Below are 23,772 nucleotides of genomic sequence, written 5' to 3'. Positions count from 1 at the left end.
CTGGCTATCCTGCTGGCACTTGGCACTTGGCGCCCCGGCCTCGAGTTCTACGAGGAAAAACAACAGATTGTGGGTAAATAAAATTGCCACAATGTTATCGTTCAGCCCGAAGCGAACACGCAGAAAACAAGCAGCAAACGGCAACACACACCACACACACACACACACACACAGGGGGCACGGCGAGTGTGTTCCTTTTAAATGGTTCGCAGCCTTTTTAAACTTTGCCTAATCTCTCTGTCAATACGCATATTTAAGATAATTATAATGTCATGCATAACAGAATAATTTATCTTTTACACAAGGTCCCATCCGACTTTAATGAAATTGAATTTCAACACAGAACATCAAGATTATATGTAGAAAAGTCCCCAACTATTTTCGAAATAAAACTATATAAAACTCGACTATCAGATACCCGTTAATCAGCTAGTTCTTTTTTGAATATCGATAAAAGTTGCCATTTCTAGCTTTTGTAGTTCCTGAGATATATATACGAAAATGCTTTCTTCTACCTGTTACATACTTTTCAACGAATCTAGCATACCCTTTAATAGTTACAAAGTAAAGTTACAAAAGGAAAATATTATAAAATATACTAAAGTTTGTTTTAAAACTTCAATTATGTCCAACTAGCGTAAGTATATAAATCCGCTCTACAACCACCGAACTGCTCAAAAACAATCTAATTGATCTGGCGCAGCAAGTTCATCCGTGGTCATATGCCTCACATCCAGATACCGATTTTGTTCGTTTGCGGGTATTTTCGTTTTTTACGGTCCGGCCTCAGTGCTTTTTTAAGTGCACCTGTCGTGGAGTGAACGTTAACCCGGCTCTAATTCACATTCAAAGACCCCAAAGACGCATACCAGCAGCCCAGATACCAGAGTTCTCGTAAACGAGCAGTGTCATCATCGGCATCATAGGCATCTTGTGGCCGGCTGCCACGACTCCCAATCGTAATTTAATGCTGGCGGTCAATAGCATTACTGCAGTGCAGCAGCCGTTGATGCTGTTGCTGCTGCTGCTGCTGCTGCTGCTGCTGTTGCACCAACTACTAAAAACTGCAACAACAAATGGCTTATGAGCAGCAACTACAACAACAACCGCACACACAAAAAAAAAAAACAAAAAACAAAAAGCTAATCTGATAATACAGAATTGAAAGGGGCGGTCACGGCACGAATTTTGCTACACGCTCTCGATACGATGGCAGTTCTCCACCGCCCCAACATCCAACATCCCAACTGAAGTCCAGCGATTGACGTTGGCAGCATCGTCAACCGAAGTTCTTCCTTCATATTGGCAGAGTATGGTATGGTATGGTATGGTATGGTATGGTATGGTATGGTATAGAATGGTATTGTATGGCATAGTATAGTGCACCGCATGCGGCTTAAACAGAAGGGATCGATGGTCAGACGGTGAAATTGCCTTTGGCCGGGGCTAAAGTTGGACCTCAACAACTCCACGAATGCAGTGTACCTGTGTGATAGAAGGTTGGCTCGGAAGCACAAAAAAAATACAAAAAAATACAAAACAACAACAAAATGCACAAAAAAGAAGCCAACTGCAACGGCAGCAGCAACAACACCAATAGTCCTTATAATCTTCTGCGAGATTGATGGCATGGGACCAGATGTCAATAATTCAGGGCAATGGCGGTAGTTTACTGTATCCACCGGAATAGTTTTGGTCAATCTGAAGCGCAGATCGGTGAAGAAAATCGTTGATATTTATACTATAGGAAAGAAAAACTCTACTTCAATTTGAAGAAAGAAGAAATAGTGCATGTCAAGCTACGAATCACTGATTGAGTTAGCAAGTAGTGAGTAGTATATGGCTTAAAATGGCTAAATCAACTAAATAATACAAAATGTACGACTTGGGGGAATACTCTCGCTTAATAATCGATTTAAATGATCTCCAATTTCCGATTCTTTGACCCGGCAAAGGTAGATTTCCGCCCCAAGGCAATACTCATCTTCTGCCCCGAGAATCGCCTCTGCCGTGGGTCAATTTTGCCCCCAAAACGAAACTAGCCGTGGAGCACAGCAAAGGGATTAAAAAATCTGCTCAGCTCAATTATAAAAATTCATCCCAATCTCAATTCCCGCGAATCGTCGTCGTCGCCGTCGTCCCAAGCTCGTATTATTGCCGTTCTGGTCTCACATCTTGTGATCCCGATTCACTCTGCGTTTTGCTGTGGTCATTCGTCATTTAAAGTTCGCTCAGTCACACACACACACAGCGTCCGGTTTCCCAATCTTGAAGACCCCAAGACCATAATCTCAGCAGAGATGCAGGGTTCCAGCGTCTCAGGCTCCAGCGTTTCAGGCTCCAGGTTTCAGGTCCCCCAGTCATTGACACTGATATGTGTGGCTTTTGAAATGACAATCAGCAATTTGCTATTCGGAACCGTTTAAAGTAATTTATTTTTGCCCCGTCCAGGACGAGATTCACGCGGCGCGAAGATGGCTGTATATCACAAATGTGCGAGCTACTTTCAGATTCGAATCTGAATTTAAATCTCAGGGACCATCGCCCCTGTGTTATATAGTATTACACAGCATAGATAGATATAACTTGGCCCAATGGTCTGGGGCATTGACAAAGGATTTTGTTGTTAACAAGAAGAGGGCAGCACGTGTATCACAAAAGTTTTCGTTTAATTAATGACCTCACTACTTTTGCTGTCTCGCAAATCAATCGCCAAGTCAGCGTAGCATTTGATTACACTCCCACAAAAATGTTCAATTATATAAGCAATTTGAGATACAAACTTTTACTTGAAATTTGTTTACAAAGCTAGTTTAAGAACTACATTTGATAAAGTAAGTATGGTTTCTATACTTTTGCTAAACTTTTTTAACAGTGTAATCACAAAGGATTACAGCAGAAAACATTCCGTTATGGTAAATTGACTTCGTGAATATTTTATGGCCACACAAAAAAAGACGAAATAGTGCTCTCCCAGCACCCACATCTTCGATTTCCGTCCGGACTTCCAATCACCCAACACTGACCACCTCCACCAGTGATTGAACCCAACGAGCGAGTGGCCCCCCATATGTATATGTCAACCCCTTTTCGAGTTGTCCACTGTGGTTCCTGGGTGTCCGACCAAGGATCGATCCCATGTCTTGGGCACATCTCATAAATAATGCAGTCAATTAGGCCAAGCGAATGTGTTACGCACACCCTTGCCAAAAAAGTGGGATTGGGAATGGGAATTGGATAAGGAGTTGACTTAATAGTGAAGAGTATCGTTAATAAGGGTAATAGAAATTGCATGAAAAATAGGTAGCTTAGCATGGTATCTTACAAGTGATGCTTTACAAGGTTGAATATATATAAAATACCCTAATATTACTCATCCGCCATGTTGGTCACAAACAAAACAAGATGATTCATAAAACAGCCTAGTTAAGTACGAATGAATATTAAAACATTTAACCTAATATGTATAAGGGCAAATATTCAGGTTTACGGCAATATTGTACCATTCATATGAATCCCTCTAGAGAACTGTCTGCCTTAATGTTGTCCTTGTCTTTGTCTTTATTGCCGTCCTTGTTTCTGCGAAGATGTCTTGCACTGACTAGCCCGCTCTTCTTGAATTGCGTGTAAGGGGCACATTTCGCCGACATGCGTGAATAAATTAAGGTTTCTAAAGGGATTGTCACCCATGCCACTAAAACAACAAATCCGTTGTCATATATATCACTCGACCAAGGGGGCGGACTTCGGTTCTGCGGCTGGCCAGTGGCCACAGGAAGAGATTCTCGGGGGCTACGACCGGGACAATGGGTACTCCACACACTGGACTCGCTGGACACGCTGGACACACTGAATGCGCTGGATACGCTGGTCATTGGACGTGGGTCGCAGCAGTGAGCTGCCAGACGTAACCGGCCCATAAAATATGACAAACATAACTGGCTAGCAGCAGAGACAGATACATTGGCGGTAAGGTAACAACAACAGCTGCAAACCTGTCGGCATTGATAAAAAGGGCAAACGACTGTGTGTGGACACCCGCTTCTTAGCTGTCAATCGTCTAAAATCGTTACGGCCACTTGACGGTGAAGAATGAAGAATGAAAGGCAGCCCACAAACAGCACAAAGTTCATTTTGAATTATTAACGACAAAAATGTTGTGACCGGCTAACTCGGCGATACTTAATGGGCTATGCAAAACGGACTTTACGCCCCGTATGGTGTGCATACATATATGTGCTAACTAAAAATCCGGCTCGAAGGCTCAACTAATCGAAGGAATAAAGAGGTAAGCCCATCTGACTGCGTTTGCAAACGCGATGGGAATGTAATGTCACATCCACATGCCATAAACGTTGTGATCACTGTAATCATAATTTATAATTGACTTGCTCGAAAATAAATGGCACCGAGCACCGGCCGACCACGATCATTGGCATCCTGTCGTCACATTCATTTAAATGGCATAAGAGCGAGTCAAATGACCTGGGTCCTTTTGCCTCCATCGCCATTCGCTGGTTCCGCCTCGTCGCCTGACCAATGAGCTTCGGATTTTTGCATCCAGTAACCAGTTTCATTTTATCTATGGAGTATAAAACATTTAAGCTATCCAAAAATGGCTGAAAGTACTATCTACACAAAGGATAACTAAAGACCTATGCGAATTATACACCTATGCAATGAATATTTCGCACATCTTTAGAGAAGGTAAAATCTTGAAATCTTTGTAGAGGATTTGATTTTGCACCTTGGCAGGAAGAGGAGCAGCGAAAACGGTCTGAATTGGATTCTCGGGCGCCAATGTTTGCACCGCAGGGTGCAACTGGAAGCAATGATGCGGATTTGGCAGGGAAACGAAACCAAACCAAAGCATTTACCGTCGGCGGAGAGCAGGGAGGTGGCTTTATTGTATTGCCTGTGAAATGAGAAATAAAACAATGTCATCGCTAAAACTTTTTTTTTTTTGATATCGGGTCCCGCGTGATCAGATCCTCGTGAGGTGGTCAAATATATGCCTTCTAGTTCGTACACCAGATAAAACAGGAAGGAAGTCATGAATCTATTCCCAAAAGCCGGATGACTTTGGTCTCATGTCTTAGCCTTTCGTTTATATATGTATATATACATATATTTTTTTTTTTAGTTTTCTGCATGGCTTTCAGTTGCCAACATTTGAAAAGTAATCGTTCAACGAAGCGATTGACAAGGTAATCTACCCCGTAACATGTGTTCACAATATCAAGGCCGTGCCACCCAACATCCACCCCATCCTCCGGCTATCTACACATCCTTTAACTGCCAAACGGGTAGTGACCATAGGTTGTGGCAAAGTTTTGCCAAAAGACGCCTCTCGCTCGACCCTTTTGCTTTCCTCAAAGGTCAAGCTTAAAAAGGGGAACCAAAAATGATGGAAGCGCGCGCAAAAAAAAAAAATATAAAGAAAAAAATGGAAAATCCCGAGCTTGGCAAAGTGGGAAACGTGACGTGCAAAACTTTTGGCCGCTGATAAGATTTTGGGCAGCATTGAAAAGGGTTTTCCTTTTCCATCTTCGTCCCCTTCGATTTGATGGGTTTTCGGGCCACTTTTTCTCGCTTCATCACTTATGCATGCTTTGGTCTATTAGATTTCCGTTTCCGGTTCAACTGTAACGCATAAAAGTTTAACAACGTGTTTGAGGTTTTACGCTCTTTTGGCACACACGTCAATGCGATTTTAACCGCTAAGGCTTACACACCTGACCCAAGTCCCTTTTCTTCCGGCTCCTTTTATTGTCCTGCCGTTCGACGACCGAAGCCATGGGTGATGTATTAAATAATTCTTATTCATATTCACTGGCTTGAAATAAAAAGCAACCAATAGCAAAATAGACCAATTTTAAGGCATTGTTTCTTCATATATACATAGTTTGGAAAAACTCTTTAAACTCTTTAAAACCAATTAGTCGTATGCAACTAAATATCTATATATTTTCAAGTACATGTCATATATGACTTAAATTAAGTTTAAAAAGTTATTGTTATTCCTAATAATAGCTTAACTACATAAGTAAATATCTACATTTGCCAAAAGGGTATCAAATTGTCGATATTTTTTGTTTTGGCAACTTTTAAAAGTCTTTGACATTGCTGAAGAGGCTGTGCGAGGACCTTTTTGTTCAACTAAGCATTTAATTCGCTGTATGCCGTTGGAATTACAGCGATAAGAGCGGAGGGTCTGCTTGCGAAAACATTTATATATGTATTACATAAACATGTGTACATATATATACACACATACATATATGCATGGACGGTGGGGCGGTCCAGTCGGGTCGAATTATGGCCATCGGATAGCCAGAGTTTTTCACCAGTCACCCAAAAAGACAAAGGGTTGCTGTCGATGTCGAGGCTTATCGTCATGCCGAGTTATTATTGTTGATTTCTTAAGTGGCCCTCATATCACAGATGCGGCCCTTGTTTCCATTGTTATTTTATGCAATATAATACATATAGATATACAAAATGTACTACAACATGCTTAATGATGGATGGAAGGATCCGCATTACCTTTGGTTTGCACTTCAAATATCTGCTCTAAATGCAAAGATTGATTTTGTTCAGCTTGTGATTTGGTTGATTTCATCTTAAACTGCTGAAGATAATGAGTTCATGATGAAGTTAAACAATTAATGCTTTTACTTTTATCAAAGGAGCTATAAATGCATAAAAGTTCTCGCTTGACCATCACCAGTTGCCAATCAATTCTAATGGATAGATCATCTCCCACCAACCAGGCTACTCCAACTCCTCAAAAAGATCAAAAGCATATGCAAATACATATCCAATACCAAATTGATATCGAGTTGTTTCCCCTTATTTATCTGTGCAGGTAGGCGTTTTATTCACAGCCATTTCTGCCACTGAAGGCGCTCTCACCTGGGCCATTATTTTGCATTGGGCCCTTTTGCCTTTCAGCCGAAGCCAATTCAAACTAATTAGCATAAAATTGAAAATGTTCTTGCATTTACTTGGGCAACTACAAAAAAAAAAGAAAAAAAGAAAGAAAAAAAGAAAAAAAATAAAGAAAAAATAAAAGAAAAAAAGGAAAAAACAAAAATGAAATGAGACGTATACGCTTTACGGATCAAGTGCAGTTAGATGAAACTGCGATGCTAAATGGCTGAAAGCCATATCCAGTTTTAGCATAGATCATATCATACACACATCGTCACATCCACTCAATCGTGGTAAAAAGAAAGAGTTTGGGTAGCGAAGCGATCAACATAAAACAATTACGCCTACACTTGCTGGCTCCCTCTTTTTTTCAATTTTCCCTTCTTTTTTTTCCACGCTGCATGTGGACGTCGATGATGATGATTATGTGCGGATGAGGTTGTGGAGGAGATCGGTCGGCGGCACTTTTGCACCGCACGACCTTCCTTGGAATCCATTTGCTAGGAAACTTCGGATGCAGTGAAAGAAATCACTTGCAAGTTGTCATAAACTTTGAGACTAGAGCGAGATTTCACTACTTAAAAGTTAAATCTACTCAAATAATAAAGTACTTAAGGAATAACAAAATATATATGTATATTTATATATTTTAAATAGGAAATCAGTAATATATATATAGAAATTTATTATATCTTTTTAGGAATCACATTTGGATATATAAATTTATTTACTTACCCTTATGAATCTTAAGAAACCATACTTTTGAGTGCTCCTGAAAAGAAAAGGCAGATATTTTGAAAAATTAAAAGCTGCATGTTTCGATTTGTGACTTAAATTAATTTTGTAAAATCTAAATAGGCTTGACTAAAGCAAAGCAATGCAAATCAATATTTTCGTAACCCCTTTCTCTCAGTGCACTCTGCTGTGCGCTATATTAAGGCTGATTTTCAGTGCCCAAAACGGATTCCAGTCGGAAGCTGTAAAAGACTACTTCAGCCTTCTGCGGCAGGCTATGAAACACAGTATTCATTAACTTAGGGAGCATTAATGCTGGGCCCCCAAACTGCTTTATGTAGCTCCATCTGCCGCTCCAAGACGTCTGAACTGGGTGGAGCGGGAATCGGCGCTCTATGTGCATAAATGCAACAACCTGCAACGGTGTGCATTGGGTACTTCGCGGTGGATACTGTACAGTGCACACTCGCACTGGATGCTCTGTGCCGAATACTGGATTCTGGATCGACGGAGACGCGCTGCAATGGCGTTGGTGGTGCTTGTGGTGTGGGTTTGTGGCTACAAGTTCAGTTTTTTATGGTCTTTTCACGGTTCTCCTGGGACGTAATAATGCAGATATTAAACTCAGCGTTTAGAGGTGCTTCTCAGATCTGTAGCCACCATTTGCCTGGTCGGCAAAGCGCAAGATCATTCCATTGATGGATTTGATTGGCAATAGAAATTGACAATCACTGCGAAAAGGCCATCCAGTTGGTAATGAAGCATATCGGAAGTGTGTTTATAGTTGGCGAATTAAAGCAAGAAGCTTGTGCTCTTGCACTTTCTAATCACACATTTTAAGCATTTATTTCAAGAACGGCTTCTTTAATTATGTTCCTTTTTTTCTGCGCTGCAAATTCAGCTCAAAACATGCAATAAATTGTTAATATAATGAATTTTATGCAAAATGGTTAACTTCTCATGAAACCAAATAGTTTTATAACCATGAAAATAAACCTTCAATTCTACTGATCAAAGAAATCGTACAAATTTGTTAGCACAACAAACAGGGCAACTAAAGGCCATTAAAATAATAAGTTGTGCTGAGGAGATGTTAACCCGCAACCAAACGCAATTTGAAGGACACTTGGATAATTCAGGTAGCTTCTTTGTGTCCACATATGGGTAGCCAAATGCGAAATGCAAAATGCAAAATGCGAACTGCATGCATGAGGCTCGGGACAATAACATCAATTTCCTGTTAATGTCCATATTATGAATCGGGGGTACAAAGCAGCAGCAGCAACAGCAGCAGCAGCAGCAGCAGCCGCAGCAAAGCAAATTTAATTGAGCCCAATGCAAATTATGGTGAACAGAATTTTCCCACAGATCGCCAAAGGTTTTAACGATACTTTTTCACTGCCTCTTTTTGACGTAATGAGCCTTAAAGTCAAACGTAGACCTGACAGCTCCAATGGCTTAAACGTAGCACAGAAGCTGCAACTAACCACAAATCACAGTAACTCCATCGCATGGGCTCGGTTTTGGTTTTGGTTTGGGCTTGGGTTTGGGTTTAAGTTTTGGTTTCGGTTTTGGCTTTGGCCATGGCTCACAGTTTTGGGATTCGGGACCAGCAAGATTGCGTTTTGACTGAAGACTTTAGCTGGGAACTGGGAACTCCTAACTGGGAGAATATGGGAAGTCGACGCAACGCATAATCATTATCACTTAAATTGGGGGCCCACCTAAATTGGTCGGCCATACGATGCGAAGCGAAGCGATCCGATACCAATATGCAAGCATATCCATGGAGCAGCCATGGTGAGGCCAACCCCAAGACCAATTATGTGGGTAAAGCCAAAGTCAAAGTCGCTGCTAATACCAAAGCTAAAGCCGAAGACGAAAAACGAAATTCCCGTCTTGTGAAATAAAAAAAAAGGTATATGTGTATGCATATGCATATGCATATGAGGCTGATGCGATACGCCGGCACCTAAAACACCACAAACCAGACATCAGTCCATCAGTGCAGTTCGGTCCAGGCCATTCCATTCGCCAGCGAAATCGCCCAATTCGAGTACCGTAACCGAACCCCCGAATTAAGCGCGCCAGGGAAATGTTAAACTCTATGCGACCATCGGATTGATTGGCCGACTAAATCCTGAAACCATCATTACGCGCAGATTGCCAGTTAAGCGAACGGAGGCCATGCCCTTGGCATTGTCCACGGCTCCGCAAAGGGGGCATGCCCGCAAAATCGCCTTTTGAAACAGTTCTCACACTAATCCAAACCGAGCGGTTAGCTCGAGGAGAAGCTCTGTTTCGGTCTGTAAAATGCATGGTACATAATTGCTTAATATCGGGGTCATAAATAGAAAAGCATATTAAGTATAAAGTACAAAAACAAGCAAAGTATAGTTGAAAGCGAAATAATTCAATTGAGTGTATTGAAATTGAAATTCAATTAATCCATAGTGATTTCAAATTGAAATTGGAACTCAAAACTTAATTCATAAGCTAACTAAAAACTAACTAAAGTTGCGATTTTAAATAAATTTAGCTGGTTACATTTTTTACTTGTAAGGCTAAGCCACCTGAAAAATTATTTTGTGGTTGTAAAAAATTTTCATCCAATATTGTTTGCAATGATTTTTCAAACAAAATCACGATTTTCGACTGATTGTTTCTATAGCAGCTATATGATATAGCATACGACTAAGCTCACCCTGGATATATATACTAATTTCTTATGAAGAATTCCAAGTTATCGTTGCAAAATAATTGAAAAGAGTACGGAACCGAGCTGAGGTAAAAAATAAGGTCATAAAATTGTTTAGAATGAGACATACGCGAAAAATATCAAGAGTACTGACAAATACTAATACAAATGCTAAGTTTCAAGTGTCTACCTCAACTAGAAGTTTTTTCGGCCGCTTTCCCCATACAATAGGAACCACTGTGCATAGTTATCAATAAAAAATAGCACTACGCTAGTTAACCCTAAAAATATAGTAACTACACAAAAAATTTATTTTGTGTAACATACTTTTTCACGTCTGTTTTGAATAAACACCAACAGATGGCGACAATTAAGTCTCCAAAAATGGCTACTACGCAGCGCTTTTGCAGAACTCCACCATGCGCTAGATGGCGCTGTACAGATTTCTATAATTTTTTACACGAAATAAAAGCGCAACCCAAGATAGTTTACAAGGGTTGCCATACCCACTGATTTTGCATAAACAATAAGTTGTAGCCATAACAAACCTACATTACAGAAATACAATATTTGTAGAAAGTCTTAAGTAGCCTTGAAAACAAATGGTTCCGAATGGGTTCGAAACGCTCAATTAAATATGTAACATTTTACAAGAATGTTATTAAAATTTTGTCTAAATCACATGGCTAAGAAAAAGATATTAAGGACAACGATTTTAAAGTGTGATAATTTTTGAATTGACGTGTTTGCGGTACATATATTCTTAATTTGTCATTATTTCCATTCAGCGCATACTAAACATTCTTTTAAATGTATTTTTTATGAGCCAAATAATTTCATTTTTTACTCTTAATAAATTTCATAATTTGAATTGTCAGCATTCTTATTCCATGCTGCTGGCAACATCATAGGTCGAACTTGTGGCAACGCCTTAAAATATCCTTTCTTGAAGAAGAAGAACCAAAATAAGCAACACGTTAAAAAATCTCCTGTATAAATGTGTATACCCCTTATTCGAAAGTTGGCAAGTAAATTTTTGGTTCGCCGACAAGGACCATTTCACTTATTAAGAACAAATTGTTATTTACTCATCCTAAGTTACGAACATTTACTTTAAAAGCACTTCTTTGTTCATAAAAATATACGAGTAAATATAACAATATTCTGCTTCAGTTAATATGATAAAATGTATTTCCATTCCACCCGTTTCTTTCGGTGTAGGCCAGGTCAGCCGGAAATCTTAACTTAAGCCTGAACGAAATCTCGCCAGTCCGGTAGCGCTGCACATACAATGAATACAAATACAACGCTTTAAGAGAAGCCTATGTTATTAAAAGTGTATCGCATTGTGGATTCCATTTGCCGCAAAAAATCGTTGCTGTCGCAGTCGACTTTGAAATCTTGTGGTGAGCGGACGTGTTTTTTTGTTTGGTTTTCCCGTTCCCGAACGCCGGAGTACTTTTTGTTGTTAAGTGCGCGTCGTCGTACCGCCGCTATTGTTCACGTTTGTTTAGGTAATTGTCGTTAAATAAAGTCAAATACAATCACACCGAATGTTCGGATAGTATCTGTATATATTGGCCCTGTATGTCTAACCGCCTTTGCATCTGTGTGTTGTTATATTTACTTTTCCATCAAGTACGGCAAAATATTCGACTGTTTTTTTTTTCGGGCTTTTGGCTTTGTAACACATTGTACCGATGTACGGCGAAATTAATAATACTCCAAACAGAGAAACATAAAAACAGTGGTGGTTCGTTGGTTCGGTGGGGGAGGGGTTTTTGGGGATCTCAACCACCGATTGTTTATAGTGGTTGTGTGAGTAAACGAGCATTAGTGCGAGTGTGTGTATCTGTATGATTTTGTATCTTTTTGTTGTTGTTGTTTTTGTTTTTGTTGTTTTCGTGAGTGAGTGCGGGTTAAAGCAAGAGTTTGTGAAAAAAAAAGAAATAACGTTGGGGGTTTTCTTAAAGACCAACTGGGATCTGGGATGTTCTTATTGGCATCCGTCAGTTACTGCGCGGTGAATGAACTCGAACTCCAATCCGAACTCACACTTTGGCCGTCTTGCTGCCAAACCAACGGAAAAAACGAGGCGCACTAAGCATTAAACATAAAAAAGAAATATATGTAAAAAAAAAAAAAAAAAACTGAAGGAAATAACCAAAGCAAGCACAAACTCAACTCAAACCACAAAATGGTGGCTGAGACACACAATTACGGCTTATTTTCGAAATATTAACCCAACTGTGCGCAACGGCAATAGCAACAGCAAATAACCATAACAATGACGAAAGCAAAAAGCAGAAAGCAAGAAAACCTAGGTCCAACCTGAAAAAAGCAAAAGCAAATGAGAGCAGCGGCTGCAGTTTAAATGTCTTTCACAGTTGCCTTCAATACGGGCTCTTCCCAATCGGACGGACACTGATTCATCTTGGGAACACGAAATCCAAAATCTATTTGGAACGAGTCTCGGTGCGGAATTAGGGATGCAATTCCCAATTCCGTGGTGGTAAGGGTAAATTTATGCCATAAATCGATCCATGCTATGGGCCGTAAAGGTACACTCAAAGAAAAACCACATTCGAATTTATAAGATTTGAGGAGGGTTTTTCGGGACATAATATTACAAAATAGCCATAGATTTCAGTAAAATGTTTGCTTGTTTTCAGCTTTTTTTATATTATATACAACTTATAAACATTTTCATAATGCAGTGTACGATTTTGTTAACTTTTCGTGTGAGTTGTTTAAGGGGTTATTTCTCTCTCAAGACATATGTACATATGTATGTATGTGTATGTACATACATATGTATCGAGTGGGTGCAGTTTTTCATACAAAATAATCTTGTTAGCGCCAGCGCATCCAAATTTCGCAAGTTCGAAACCCAATGCAGATGTGTTAAATATTTTGGCTTTGACGTGGTTTCTTTAAATGGCTTCGTGGCTCAGTATCTAGATCGTCCTGCTTTCGCGGGGCAATGAAACCAACTGAATAATAATTATGAAGCACCATTTATGGTAAAGTAACTTGTATTTGATCAAACCTAGCAACTTATACAACAATTTAAACACAATAATAATATATCAATTTCACGGTCATTCCATTGCTAAATTCTATGCAAACTTACACTTACGTATGTATGTACGTGTGTATTTGGCATAAATTAACAACGTGGAAAATTGTACAATTTTTTTTTTATTTTTTTTTTTTTTTGAACAGATACGTCTGACTGGGAAGGTCTTTGATTGGAGTCTCTCCATCCCCCTCTAACGCTCTGATTAGAATTCAAATTATTATAGGCGAGTACTGTGCGCGTGTATTGGTGTGTTTGCTTAGATAATGGGTACTATCTTATCGGAGGGCTTAATCTTTTGCAAGCTGAAGGCGAAAAAAAAAGAATAATAAAAAAGCGATCGATGCGAAGCAGCTGCCCGGGGGAAACGTATGTGTACTAGCAGGCTTTACTTTAACAAAACACGGATCGAATGTGCATTTTAGTATGGCTCAACCTTCGGAATTACTCACAGCTACAACCTTTCGTACGTACGTATGTATGTACATTCGTACATCCATATATGTGTGTATCTTGCCAACATGCGAGTTTGGCAAGACGATGACGAGGCCCTTGCTCAGCGAAAAAAAATAAGCCGGCAAAGAATTATGTTCGGGATAGCCGAATTGTGGATATCCTCTAGCCACAAACGCACAATAATGTTGCCTAACTTTGGGCAAAAATCGAGAATACCTAATTTCTTATTTTTTTTTTTTTATTTAATTTGATGATCTTTAAGAACTAACCTTTAATATTCACCTCTAATGCCCATTTTTCCATTTACTTGCTAATTTATTTCAAGGGTATGTAGCTTCGTATAATATAAATGAATTTATTACATCAGCCTTATCTAAGTTATCAAAATTCGTGTGAATATCATGAGACCCACCGCACACGACATGTACAAATTTACTTAAAACTGCTCACTCTCGTTCAGTCGTTTCTTTTTAATTGCCTTTTTGCCACCATTTCGGTTGGCTTCTTTCGTAGCTTCACATTTGGCTTCAGTTACTTTTTAGAGTCTGTTGCTCAAGTTACTGCTGCTGCTGCTGCTGCTGCTGCTGATGATGATGATGAGGCAACCCTTTTTTCAGGTCTTATTAGACGACGCCGACATCATGCGGTCGGCGAGATCTACAAAAGTCAGTCGTTTTCAAATTAACGCAGCCGGCCGCCGCTGCTGCTGCTGTATTCAAATCAATTGGAAAATCAAATGCCCCCGCATTCAGCGGTTGGCTCAAATGTCACGTAATCTTCTGTGCAATAATTACTGCAAATGAATTTACCAGCAGATAGCCAGCCAGATACCTGAACCCGACGACTTCGTCATTGCATTTGACACGCGGGGTGGCAATTGTTGTCAGTGGGTTAGTAGACAATATGCTTATTCGGGCCAGCAAACCGCAGTTCTGCGAATTTGATACTGGGGAAACGCTAATAACTAGGTTGCGAACAGCAAAAAACTATTGATTTTTCCAATGGGAAATGATTTGTAACCAAATTGGAATAAGCGATTTGAATTACCAAAAATCAAGAGGCACACATTTTGCCTAACTAGATTTATTCATGCGATATCTTGTTCCTGCATGTCTGAAAATCGATCTTAGTTGTTCTAGTTGCAAGTCTTAAGATTATATGAATATAATTAGTAACAACAACTTGCTAAAGAATTCATATTTGATGCATTAACTTTTTGCTTAACTTTTATGCACATATTAGTGAAACATTCTTTTTTAATATCGTCATTCACCCACAACGATTACACTAATTGCTATCTGGGGTAAACACAAATCTGTGGCACAACCGAACTGGAAGAGCTTTGCGTGGCACTCATGTGCTTGTATTTCAAGAGTGCCGGATGCGAAGAGCCTAGTCAAGTGCCATTGGGGGCTATTTGACCTTTTTTGGGGCCGCGGGTCAGTGGGGGGCCTTAATTAAATGATCAACTCAAGTGAAATTCCCGAGACGTAGATATTCCGAGAGAATATGCCATGCATATGTGTGTGTATGCACGTATGTATGGTGTACACACACTCGATCGTACTTACATTCGTATGCTCTTTCATGTGTGTGCATGCCTGCGCCTGCCTTTTATTGAGGTCGATTGTTCATTTATCGTCAATGTCAGTCATCAGGTGGCCTGCGTGCATGTTTTGTTGTTTTTACACATTCCCTCGCGATTTGTTTACGTTTTGCGCCGTTCATTACAAGACCCATCCACGGAGCAACCCACCGAAAACCGAAAACCAAAAACCAAAACATCTTACTAGGTCGTGTTCCGTGGGCCCTTGGGATTGCCCAATTCCGTGATATCCCGCTTCCCAGCCAGATGTAGTGGTTTTTTCCCTAACTCTAGGCATTCGCCATTATCTGCGAATCGAAATTCCATTGTTTTCAATTCGAAAATTAGTCGTAAAGAAATAAATCGCAAACATACTTCCAAAAATCAGACGACTTAAGGTTTTCACATTTTTCAAATATATAAAATGATCAGACGTTGATTATAACCAGCCAAGTTATGGAAAAATGATCTATATGATTAGCTTTGTTTGTTTTTAAAAGTACATTTGATACCTGGTTTATAAGGGAAATTCCATTGCGAATTTGAATACAAATGTAGTTAGACTGGTTTAATTTTCTAAATATTTGTATTAGTTATTTTCATGTATTGATTGCATATGTCTTTTGCAGATTCCCTTGTCCAGACACCAGACAACTATATCGATGGTGGGTGCACAGACGACAACAACCACTCCCAACTCTCTTCCACTCCAAGCCCTCTCGTTTTCCCCCTCACCATTCTCCCCCAAGCTCCTTAACGAAAAATGTCTGACACCATTGCAATCGAAAAAGAAGGAATCTGTCCTCTAAGCGAATCAAAGGGTCAGGAAATCGATACACCAGTTGACCAGGATTCCCAGAAATTGGAGCAAGATATCTTGGAGACCTACATAACAGCACCTCTAAAAATCGTTGAGCCCTTCGAGAAGTTCGAGAAGGAAAAGGAGGAGGAAGACAAAGAGAAGGATAGCCCGGTAAGGAGCTCCACAAGTCCGGAGGATCTCACCGAGATCGAAGTCATTAGTGCCAAGGCTAAGAAATCGGTTAGCTTCAATCCCAACGACGAAGAGATTCGAAAGTTCACCACCGGTGAACCGATTGTGGATCAAAAGAATCCATTCCGCAATGGTAACATAGCCAACACGCGGGAGAAGAAGACACCGCCTCCGGTGCCAACGAAACGATCGACCCTAAGTGTTCGCAAAACCGTGACCCAGCAACTTAGGGAACGTGAACGAGAACGGGAGCGCGAAAAGGAGCGGGAGCAGCAGAAGAACGAGTCCAACACTCGAAAAAGTAAGATTAATCGATCACAGCCGCAGGCGGATGACTTTGTGACCACTGAGGAGGTGCTCAAGCAATCCAAGTACGTGAAAACGTACATCAAGAACCCGGATGCGTACTTTGTCTATGATCCCTCGGTGCTGGCACGTCTCAAGTTAGAGGAACTCAAGGAGACGACGGGCAAGTTGCCCAAGAGGAAACAGACGGCGAAGGAAACGAGAACGGGAAAACAGGCCCGCCATCAGAATCAGAATCCGAACCAGAACCAGAAGGCTCAGCAGTTAACAAAACCCCCGCAGCCCACATTCAAGAAGTGCTCGAAGCCAAACTACCCGGAGTTGGCCAACTTAAAAATCCGAACCGGTACCAATTCCGATCCAGAGAGCAGTGCCTTATTCAATCCCGCTGAGGTAACGAAAAATGCTCGCAAATTTGACGAGAGGGTGAAGAAGCTACAGATCACCTCGGATGATGATCTAGACGATATCGATGGACCATTGACGAAGAGCGAGTCCAGTGACGAGTTGGCGGCCAGTTCCTCTGTGCCACAGAGTCCGGACAAGCCGGTGGCTATGAGTGCGCCGGGGGATTTACCCTCGCCCTCACCGGGCACATTCACCAACACCATAAGCTCCGATGAGTTCCAAGCGTATCTGGACTCGAAGGGTCTGGCTCTAATGCCCAGGCGGGAGCTATTCTCACCGACACCCACAATCGCCAGGACTTCGACGCCAATGCAAACGGCAGAGGAGCGACGGCAACAGGTGGCTGAGTCACTGGCGGCTCTGCGCAAAAGCAACACCAAGAAGCTAAACGTACTCCAGCGTATCTCAAACAGTATATTTCCAGCTCGTCGAAAAACCACTCCCAAGTCGGAAACTCCTTCGCCACGGAGCATCTTCAACGATTTGGAGAAGGATGACTATCGTCGCAAGGCGGATGTCCCCACTGAGATACGTCGTGTTCTATTGGAACGTCAGAGTCCTAACTGTCGTCGCCAAAATGGTCATGTTCAATCTCCGACCGTTGATTCTGGTATCGATAAAAGTGCCAGAAATTGTGAAAGCAATTTGCAGAACAGAAACGGTGACACAAGTTTACAAAGGAGAAATGGTGACACCAATTTGCAAATGCGAAATGGTGACAACAGTTTGCAGATAAGAAACGGTGACAACACAACTTTGCAGAGACGAAACGGTGACAACAGCTTGCGAAGATCAACACTGGAGCGACCAGGTGTGAATCCCAGACGTCAGTGGCCAGAAGCACAGCAGGTGGGTCGAATAAACCGCTCCACTTCAGTGGATCGCAGCCAATTCACCCACGAACAGCCTGCTCTCGCAAGTCCTGTGGCCTCGTCGACGCCAGTGCGTGGCCAAAACCAATGGGACCAATTGCGGGCCATCAAAGAGGTGACGGATCGCCAGCTTTACCACAAGCTTCATCAGCAGCAGCAACTGCAGGCACAACCACTCCAGGGACAACAACACCAACAACACCAACAACAGCAGCAGCAGCACACAATCAGACAACGACCGAATGAGGATATCTACTCCCAGGTGATAGTCCATCCCGACCAAACCAACTTTGTTCGCGGCTCAATGCAGCGTAACACCTTCTCGGGAATCAGCGGTCGCAGCAGGCCACTAATGGTTTATAATGGTACGCCGATGAGGCAGCAACAAATGCAGCAACAGCCGCCGCGATGTCAGAGTGTCCTGGACAACATAACGCCAAGTGCTGAAAATCCAGGCCAACAGACACCAGTGGTAATGAGGCATAGGGTGGCGAACCAGAGCCAAGCGCAGCAGATGCCATCTCGTCGCATCGGTGGACTTCTCACGCGCGAGGAGATTCTCGAAAAGGTCAAGGAGTTTTGCCGCAAGAGCATTACCCGAGCACCGGAAGCCAAGACGCCACTGCAGCCAATCTATAAGAGACATCTAACGCCTCCCAACGCCGATGTCTCGCCCGTGTCATACGCTTCCGTCGATGATCAATGGTAAGTAATGTTTTATAAATATATAGTTGCCACATATGACCACCTTTACAAGTAACCTCATAACCTTAATGTCCGTGCTGGTTTTCTCTTATGTTTCTTGCATTTCTAGTGCTCGACCACAGGTGCCACAGCGTGTCCAGAGTTTACCCGTCGCCCAGGGGCGCTATGTTACCAGCGGCATGTCAGTGGACGGGCCGTCACCCATTTACGCTCATGTCAGCAAGCGAAACAGTTTGCTTTCCAATGTCTCCGAACAGTATTTATCTAACCAGCAACTTGGAACACTGACCAGGCCGGTGCCTCTGAACCAGTTGGTACTGGTGGATACGGGCGAGGGTGTTCAGGTGGCCCAGCTTGTGGACTATCTTCCCTACGTCCGACCAGCGCCCGGCCAGGGCTATATGTTGCAGGATGGCAGGGCCACTCCACTCATCCTGGACCAATCGGCCCAGCAGACTAGCCAGATTTACTGGACACCGCAGCATCGTCAGCGGATCTCTCATCCGGTGCCAGCGCCCCGTTTTATGAAGGGTCAAGCCATGCCCACATCTAGACACAGCACCATAAGCCGACATATGGAGGAGAGGATGGGTAACGCCTCCGACTGGGAACTCAGCTCGGAAGCTGGGGAAGTGAGGCGCATAATGGAAAAACAATTATAATTTTAAGGTGAGTGAAATAGCATACTTGTTTACAACACATTTTATTAAAGCACTGAGGCAAGTTGAGTGAATTTCTTGTTTACAATGGATTTTAATTAACAATTAAACGTTTGTACGATATGTTTGACTACGAAAGCCCTGCTTAATTACTTTAAAGTAATTGCTTAAATATATAAAATGTTATGAGCCTTCAGAGTTTGAATAATTTTACCAAGGTGAAGTCTGGCAATTGGTTCGGCACTCCGCTGAACGTTAGTAGTATTCTAAACCATGGTTTGAGGCCGCAATAGGTGCTTTGCCTTGCGATTGAAATCGGTTATAAAAATCTAGTGCAAATCGGATGAACCGATAGCGCCACAGATTTATGTACTTCCATCTCTAGAGCACACAAAGAATTTATTTTTTTACCGCTGAAGATAGCTAGTGCTTTTGTTTTCCTAACCGTCTAGTCTATTTGACTACGCTATTTGTCGAAAATAGCTTGAAATATAAAGGTGTGTGTAGTGAGTGCGTTTAAGTTCCATCCCGATTACTAATTCCAAAAACCAAATCGAATGCAGCTATAACCCACACAACTTAGTTGTGCATATATGCATTGTTTTTATTTAACTTTATGGCGAACTGACATACCTATTAAGATAGCCATTTACGTATGCACATACATATGTATATGGATTTCAAGGTCGAAGTGCTAATATGCCTATTAAACGCAAAAGCAAAATATTACCTTGCAATTTTCCCCGAATTTTGCTTTCATGACGTATTTTGCTTGCTTGCTCGCTTGCGCCAACGGAAAAGCGCGCATGTGAAAAGTCAGCTGCTCTCTCGTTTACTCTTAGGAAGCTTCATCACTTTCTTTAACTAGGTCAGTGTCAAAATAAAGGATACAATGGGGAAAAGTCACTTCTCTATTTTACTCACTGACACCTCTTGGTTTGAAACTTTTACGCGTCACTTTTAACAGAACAATGCGATTAACCGCCTCGATTATACGGCATTTAATTAAGTACCAATACACCTACTTGGCGTTCGGAAACAAGGGGCCGTTGTCTTTGGACCTCTTAAAAGTAGAATGTAAACCAGCTACTTTAGTATATTGATAGCCGAGCCCCGGGTAAACAGCGCACATTGGGGCAAAATACAGATTTATAGAAGAATTCAAAATGGTATTGCAATAGTGGTATCAAGGAACTCAGATTGAAATGTTTTTAAACAAAAATATTTCTTTTTTTATAACCCAATCAAAGAATTAAAAGAAAATATTATTGGTTTCACCTTCCTTTGCTGTCTAAAACAAAAAAATCAACGATCTAAAAATTGTGTGTGCTCTTTAAATTCGCAGACGACGGAGCAGAAGATGGAGTCGGAGGGCAGCAGGAGCGAAGACATTGGGCGCACTAAGACCGGGCCCAACTTGAGTGAGGAGTCTCTCGGGAGCAGCACCTCATCGTCGGTACTCAACTCGTGGACCATTCTGCCAGTGGTTAAGGAGAAGGATGACGGACTGGAGGCGAAGACCGAAGTGTTGACGGATTTAAGGCCGAGCAGTCGGGCGGATAAGCAGAAAAACGAGAGGTGAGACAGCACAATGATTCGCCAAGGATATGGGAGGAACTCATCCAGAAATTTGTATCCCAAGCAGATGCAACAGGCCTGCAGCCGAGGATCCTCAGGCAGATGATATTTCTGATGGCATTTCGATAATCAGCGATTGCGAGAGTACGGATCGCATATCACCGAATCTATTTCTGCGCGAACCCCTATTGGGTGACTTGGGTTTCGGTGATTTACCAACTAGTCCCGTGGAACTGATTGCCCCAATTAGCACTGACCAGCAGCTATCGGAGTATCCTGAGCGGGAGCCGGAGCAGCAACAGCCTGAGTCCAAGAGCGTAGTGCGCTCCAAATTAGATCTGCAGTTGCCCCCGCTGGTGCAAAATGGCCTGACCGCCTTCTTCTATGTGGCCTCCACTTTGGCCATTCTAGCCTTTGTCGGCAAACTACGCAATCCGGAATGGCAGGTGCTCGGTGAGGAGAAGCCCCTGATCGAACTGGAGCGCCGAGTGGGGGAGCTAGAGCTACAAAACAATCTACTGCGCGCCGAGATCGATATCATGTCCAAGAAACTGCAATATCTCGCATCTGGACAGGATGCAACGATGCAGCGACAGGGAGCTGGTCGTGCCAAGGGCAAGACCTTCAAGGCCTGGCCAGGAAATGGTGATTCGGTTCAGCCCGTGGATATCACCAAGGCCGATTTGAAGCAACCGTTTCAGTGCGACAATGGTCAGTTCGTTGAGATCGCTGGCATGTGCCTGGAGAACAAGCAGCATCTGGATTCTCTAACAGATGAGATTGGAAATGCCGTCAACGATGTGCTACAGCAGTCTGGAGCCTTTCACAAGTTTGAAAAGGTCACCGAGAAGCTGGGCAACTTTGCTGGTGCCGAGGATACCGAAAACGTTGATCCCAAAGGTTTTCACTCGAAAAGAAATGATGGTCCACAAACCGTGACTTCCCATGGCCAGTCATCGAAGCTGGCGGATGGTTCGAAAGAGCGTTACAGGCCAAAGTATAAGCAAGAGTACAACTCCAACGAAAGAAAGCAGCGGCGACGGAATGAAGATCACGATCGCCGCAGCCGTACAGATGATCACTCACGGGAGCATGGTAAAACTAAATGCTCCGATCAGTCCTCCAATAAACGAGGGTGTTACAATAAGAAATCCAACGAGGAGCACTCCAACGAGAACAGCAAAGAACGCTATCCTAATAACGATAGCGGTAGTGGCGAGTGGCATGAACGAATGATGCTACAGCGAGAAAACACTCGCCACAAACATCAGAAGCGGAACAATAAGAACTGGTTCATCAAGCGAGGCGAAAGTCGCGAACAGATGCGTTCTGGAGAGACCCAAAGCTAAATGGATTCCCCCCAATCTTATATATAATCTACGCATCAAGACGATGACCTCTATCTTCATCCCGTAGGGAAGAAAGGATCGAAATTTCGCAACAGAGGTCACATATACATATATACTTTAATCCCAAGATATACTTAAGGACAAAGTGTGCTAGTAAAGCGCACACCGAATTTGCGCTGGTTCCTAACTATACATGTGTGTTTGTAATATTTCGACGATGCTTCTACAGAGTGTTTTTTGTTCAAGACAGCTATTAAACAGGAATCAAGGTTTTTTGAAACACACTGTAGAACCAGAGCTTAATAAGCATCAAGCGATGCAGTGCTTAATATTTATTTATTTTTATCTACAACAACCGTTTTGGCTGCGTTAAAGCTAGCATTATCCTTATAATCCCGATATCGCAATGTATGTACATATACAGATTCAATAGTCAGTGTTTAATACTAAGTGTATCGCATTTTTAATGGAAATATCGTACATATCGCCCACATTTAACTGAAATGGAATTAATACTAAAAAGCTTATGAGGATTCAAATCAAAATTAAATGTAAATGCCACTCAAGTTAAATGTGAGCGATGTCTTTGTATAACATTGGTTCCTCCCATTGAAGGGTGTTATTCTTCTACAAAGTTCCAGCTCAACCTAAGAGACAGACCCATCCAAGTCCGTCAATAAAGCAAAATCAATTTCCTTTCAACGAGTTTATCAGTAATCCTTTTGAAACATTAGATTTCGCTACAAATTATGTATTGATATATACATAAATATATATATTTGTGATACCTATACTAATATTTTTTTTTAGTCTAGAAAAATAAATTATTGTACCATATTAGGTATTCCTGGAAAGCCAATTAAAAAAAACCTATAAAATTGATAAAAAATCGGAAATGTAAAGGAAATCCATATTTTTGTATGCATGTTCGTTCAAAATCTAAGCGTATATATTAATAAATGTATAAATGTGTACCCCAAATGTTTTGCGATGAAATAAATAAAAATCCTTCAATTTCTTTTAGTACTTGTTTATCTACCATACATTGAAAAGGTTATCACCATTCTTGATTTAAATATTTGAAAAAGGGAAAGTAAGAGTATCACAATATTACTATTCACGACGAACATATGTACATACACAGGTGTGACCTTTTACCTTTTGCTCGAGCTAGGTCCACTCTAATGTACATGTGTATGTATGTACGCATATGTTACGTGCTCATGCACTTTCATTTCTTGTCCCAGTTTTCGGATAAAAGGGGGAGGGGTCCGAGCCAAAGCCCAAAGAGAGCGACTCGTTTTGTCGGCCAGAGAGGAGGGGAGGGGGGAGCTGTACTAAAACTGTGCCACGGAAGGATATGCACTCATTGCGCAAGCCCTTCTAGGCTCGATTTTACTACGAGCACAACCAAC

The 23,772-nt window shown here is 41.7% G+C and overlaps 2 protein-coding genes across 3 annotated transcripts; both read left to right on the top strand.

Annotated features, from left to right (window-relative positions):
* The first annotated feature begins 11,759 nt into the window (after nt 1–11,759).
* LOC117148631 lies at nt 11,760–19,439 on the top strand. Its single transcript, XM_033316131.1, has 3 exons — nt 11,760–11,880; nt 16,116–18,771; nt 18,881–19,439. Exons 2-3 carry the CDS (start codon nt 16,250–16,252, stop codon nt 19,431–19,433), a joined length of 3,075 nt encoding a protein of 1,024 aa, XP_033172022.1. The 5' UTR covers nt 11,760–11,880; nt 16,116–16,249; the 3' UTR covers nt 19,434–19,439.
* Nucleotides 19,440–20,532: 1,093 nt separating this feature from the next.
* LOC117148636 lies at nt 20,533–22,549 on the top strand. Of its 2 annotated transcripts, none has more exons than XM_033316137.1 (3): nt 20,533–20,599; nt 20,776–21,008; nt 21,073–22,549. In XM_033316137.1, the coding sequence occupies exons 1-3, from the start codon at nt 20,597–20,599 to the stop codon at nt 22,355–22,357; spliced, it is 1,521 nt and encodes a 506-aa protein (XP_033172028.1). In that variant the 5' UTR covers nt 20,533–20,596; the 3' UTR covers nt 22,358–22,549. The 2 variants fall into 2 exon arrangements, with proteins under 2 accessions (XP_033172028.1, XP_033172029.1); XM_033316138.1 differs by having other exon boundaries at nt 20,535–20,599; nt 21,076–22,549.
* Nucleotides 22,550–23,772: the final 1,223 nt, after the last annotated feature.

The sequence above is a fragment of the Drosophila mauritiana genome, chromosome X (genome assembly GCF_004382145.1).
Source record: "Drosophila mauritiana strain mau12 chromosome X, ASM438214v1, whole genome shotgun sequence".
Taxonomy (NCBI): Eukaryota; Metazoa; Arthropoda; class Insecta; order Diptera; family Drosophilidae; genus Drosophila; species Drosophila mauritiana.
This window is presented reverse-complemented; position numbering and strand designations above follow the sequence as displayed.

Coding starts and splice junctions, on each gene's coding strand:
- LOC117148631 (XM_033316131.1), top strand. CDS start 16,250: ATGTCTGACACCATTGCAATCGAAAAAGAAGGAATCTGTCCTCTAAGC. Junction 18,772..18,880: donor GCTTCCGTCGATGATCAATG/GTAAGTAATGTT, acceptor TTGCATTTCTAG/TGCTCGACCACAGGTGCCAC.
- LOC117148636 (XM_033316137.1), top strand. Junction 21,009..21,072: donor GATAAGCAGAAAAACGAGAG/GTGAGACAGCAC, acceptor TTGTATCCCAAG/CAGATGCAACAGGCCTGCAG.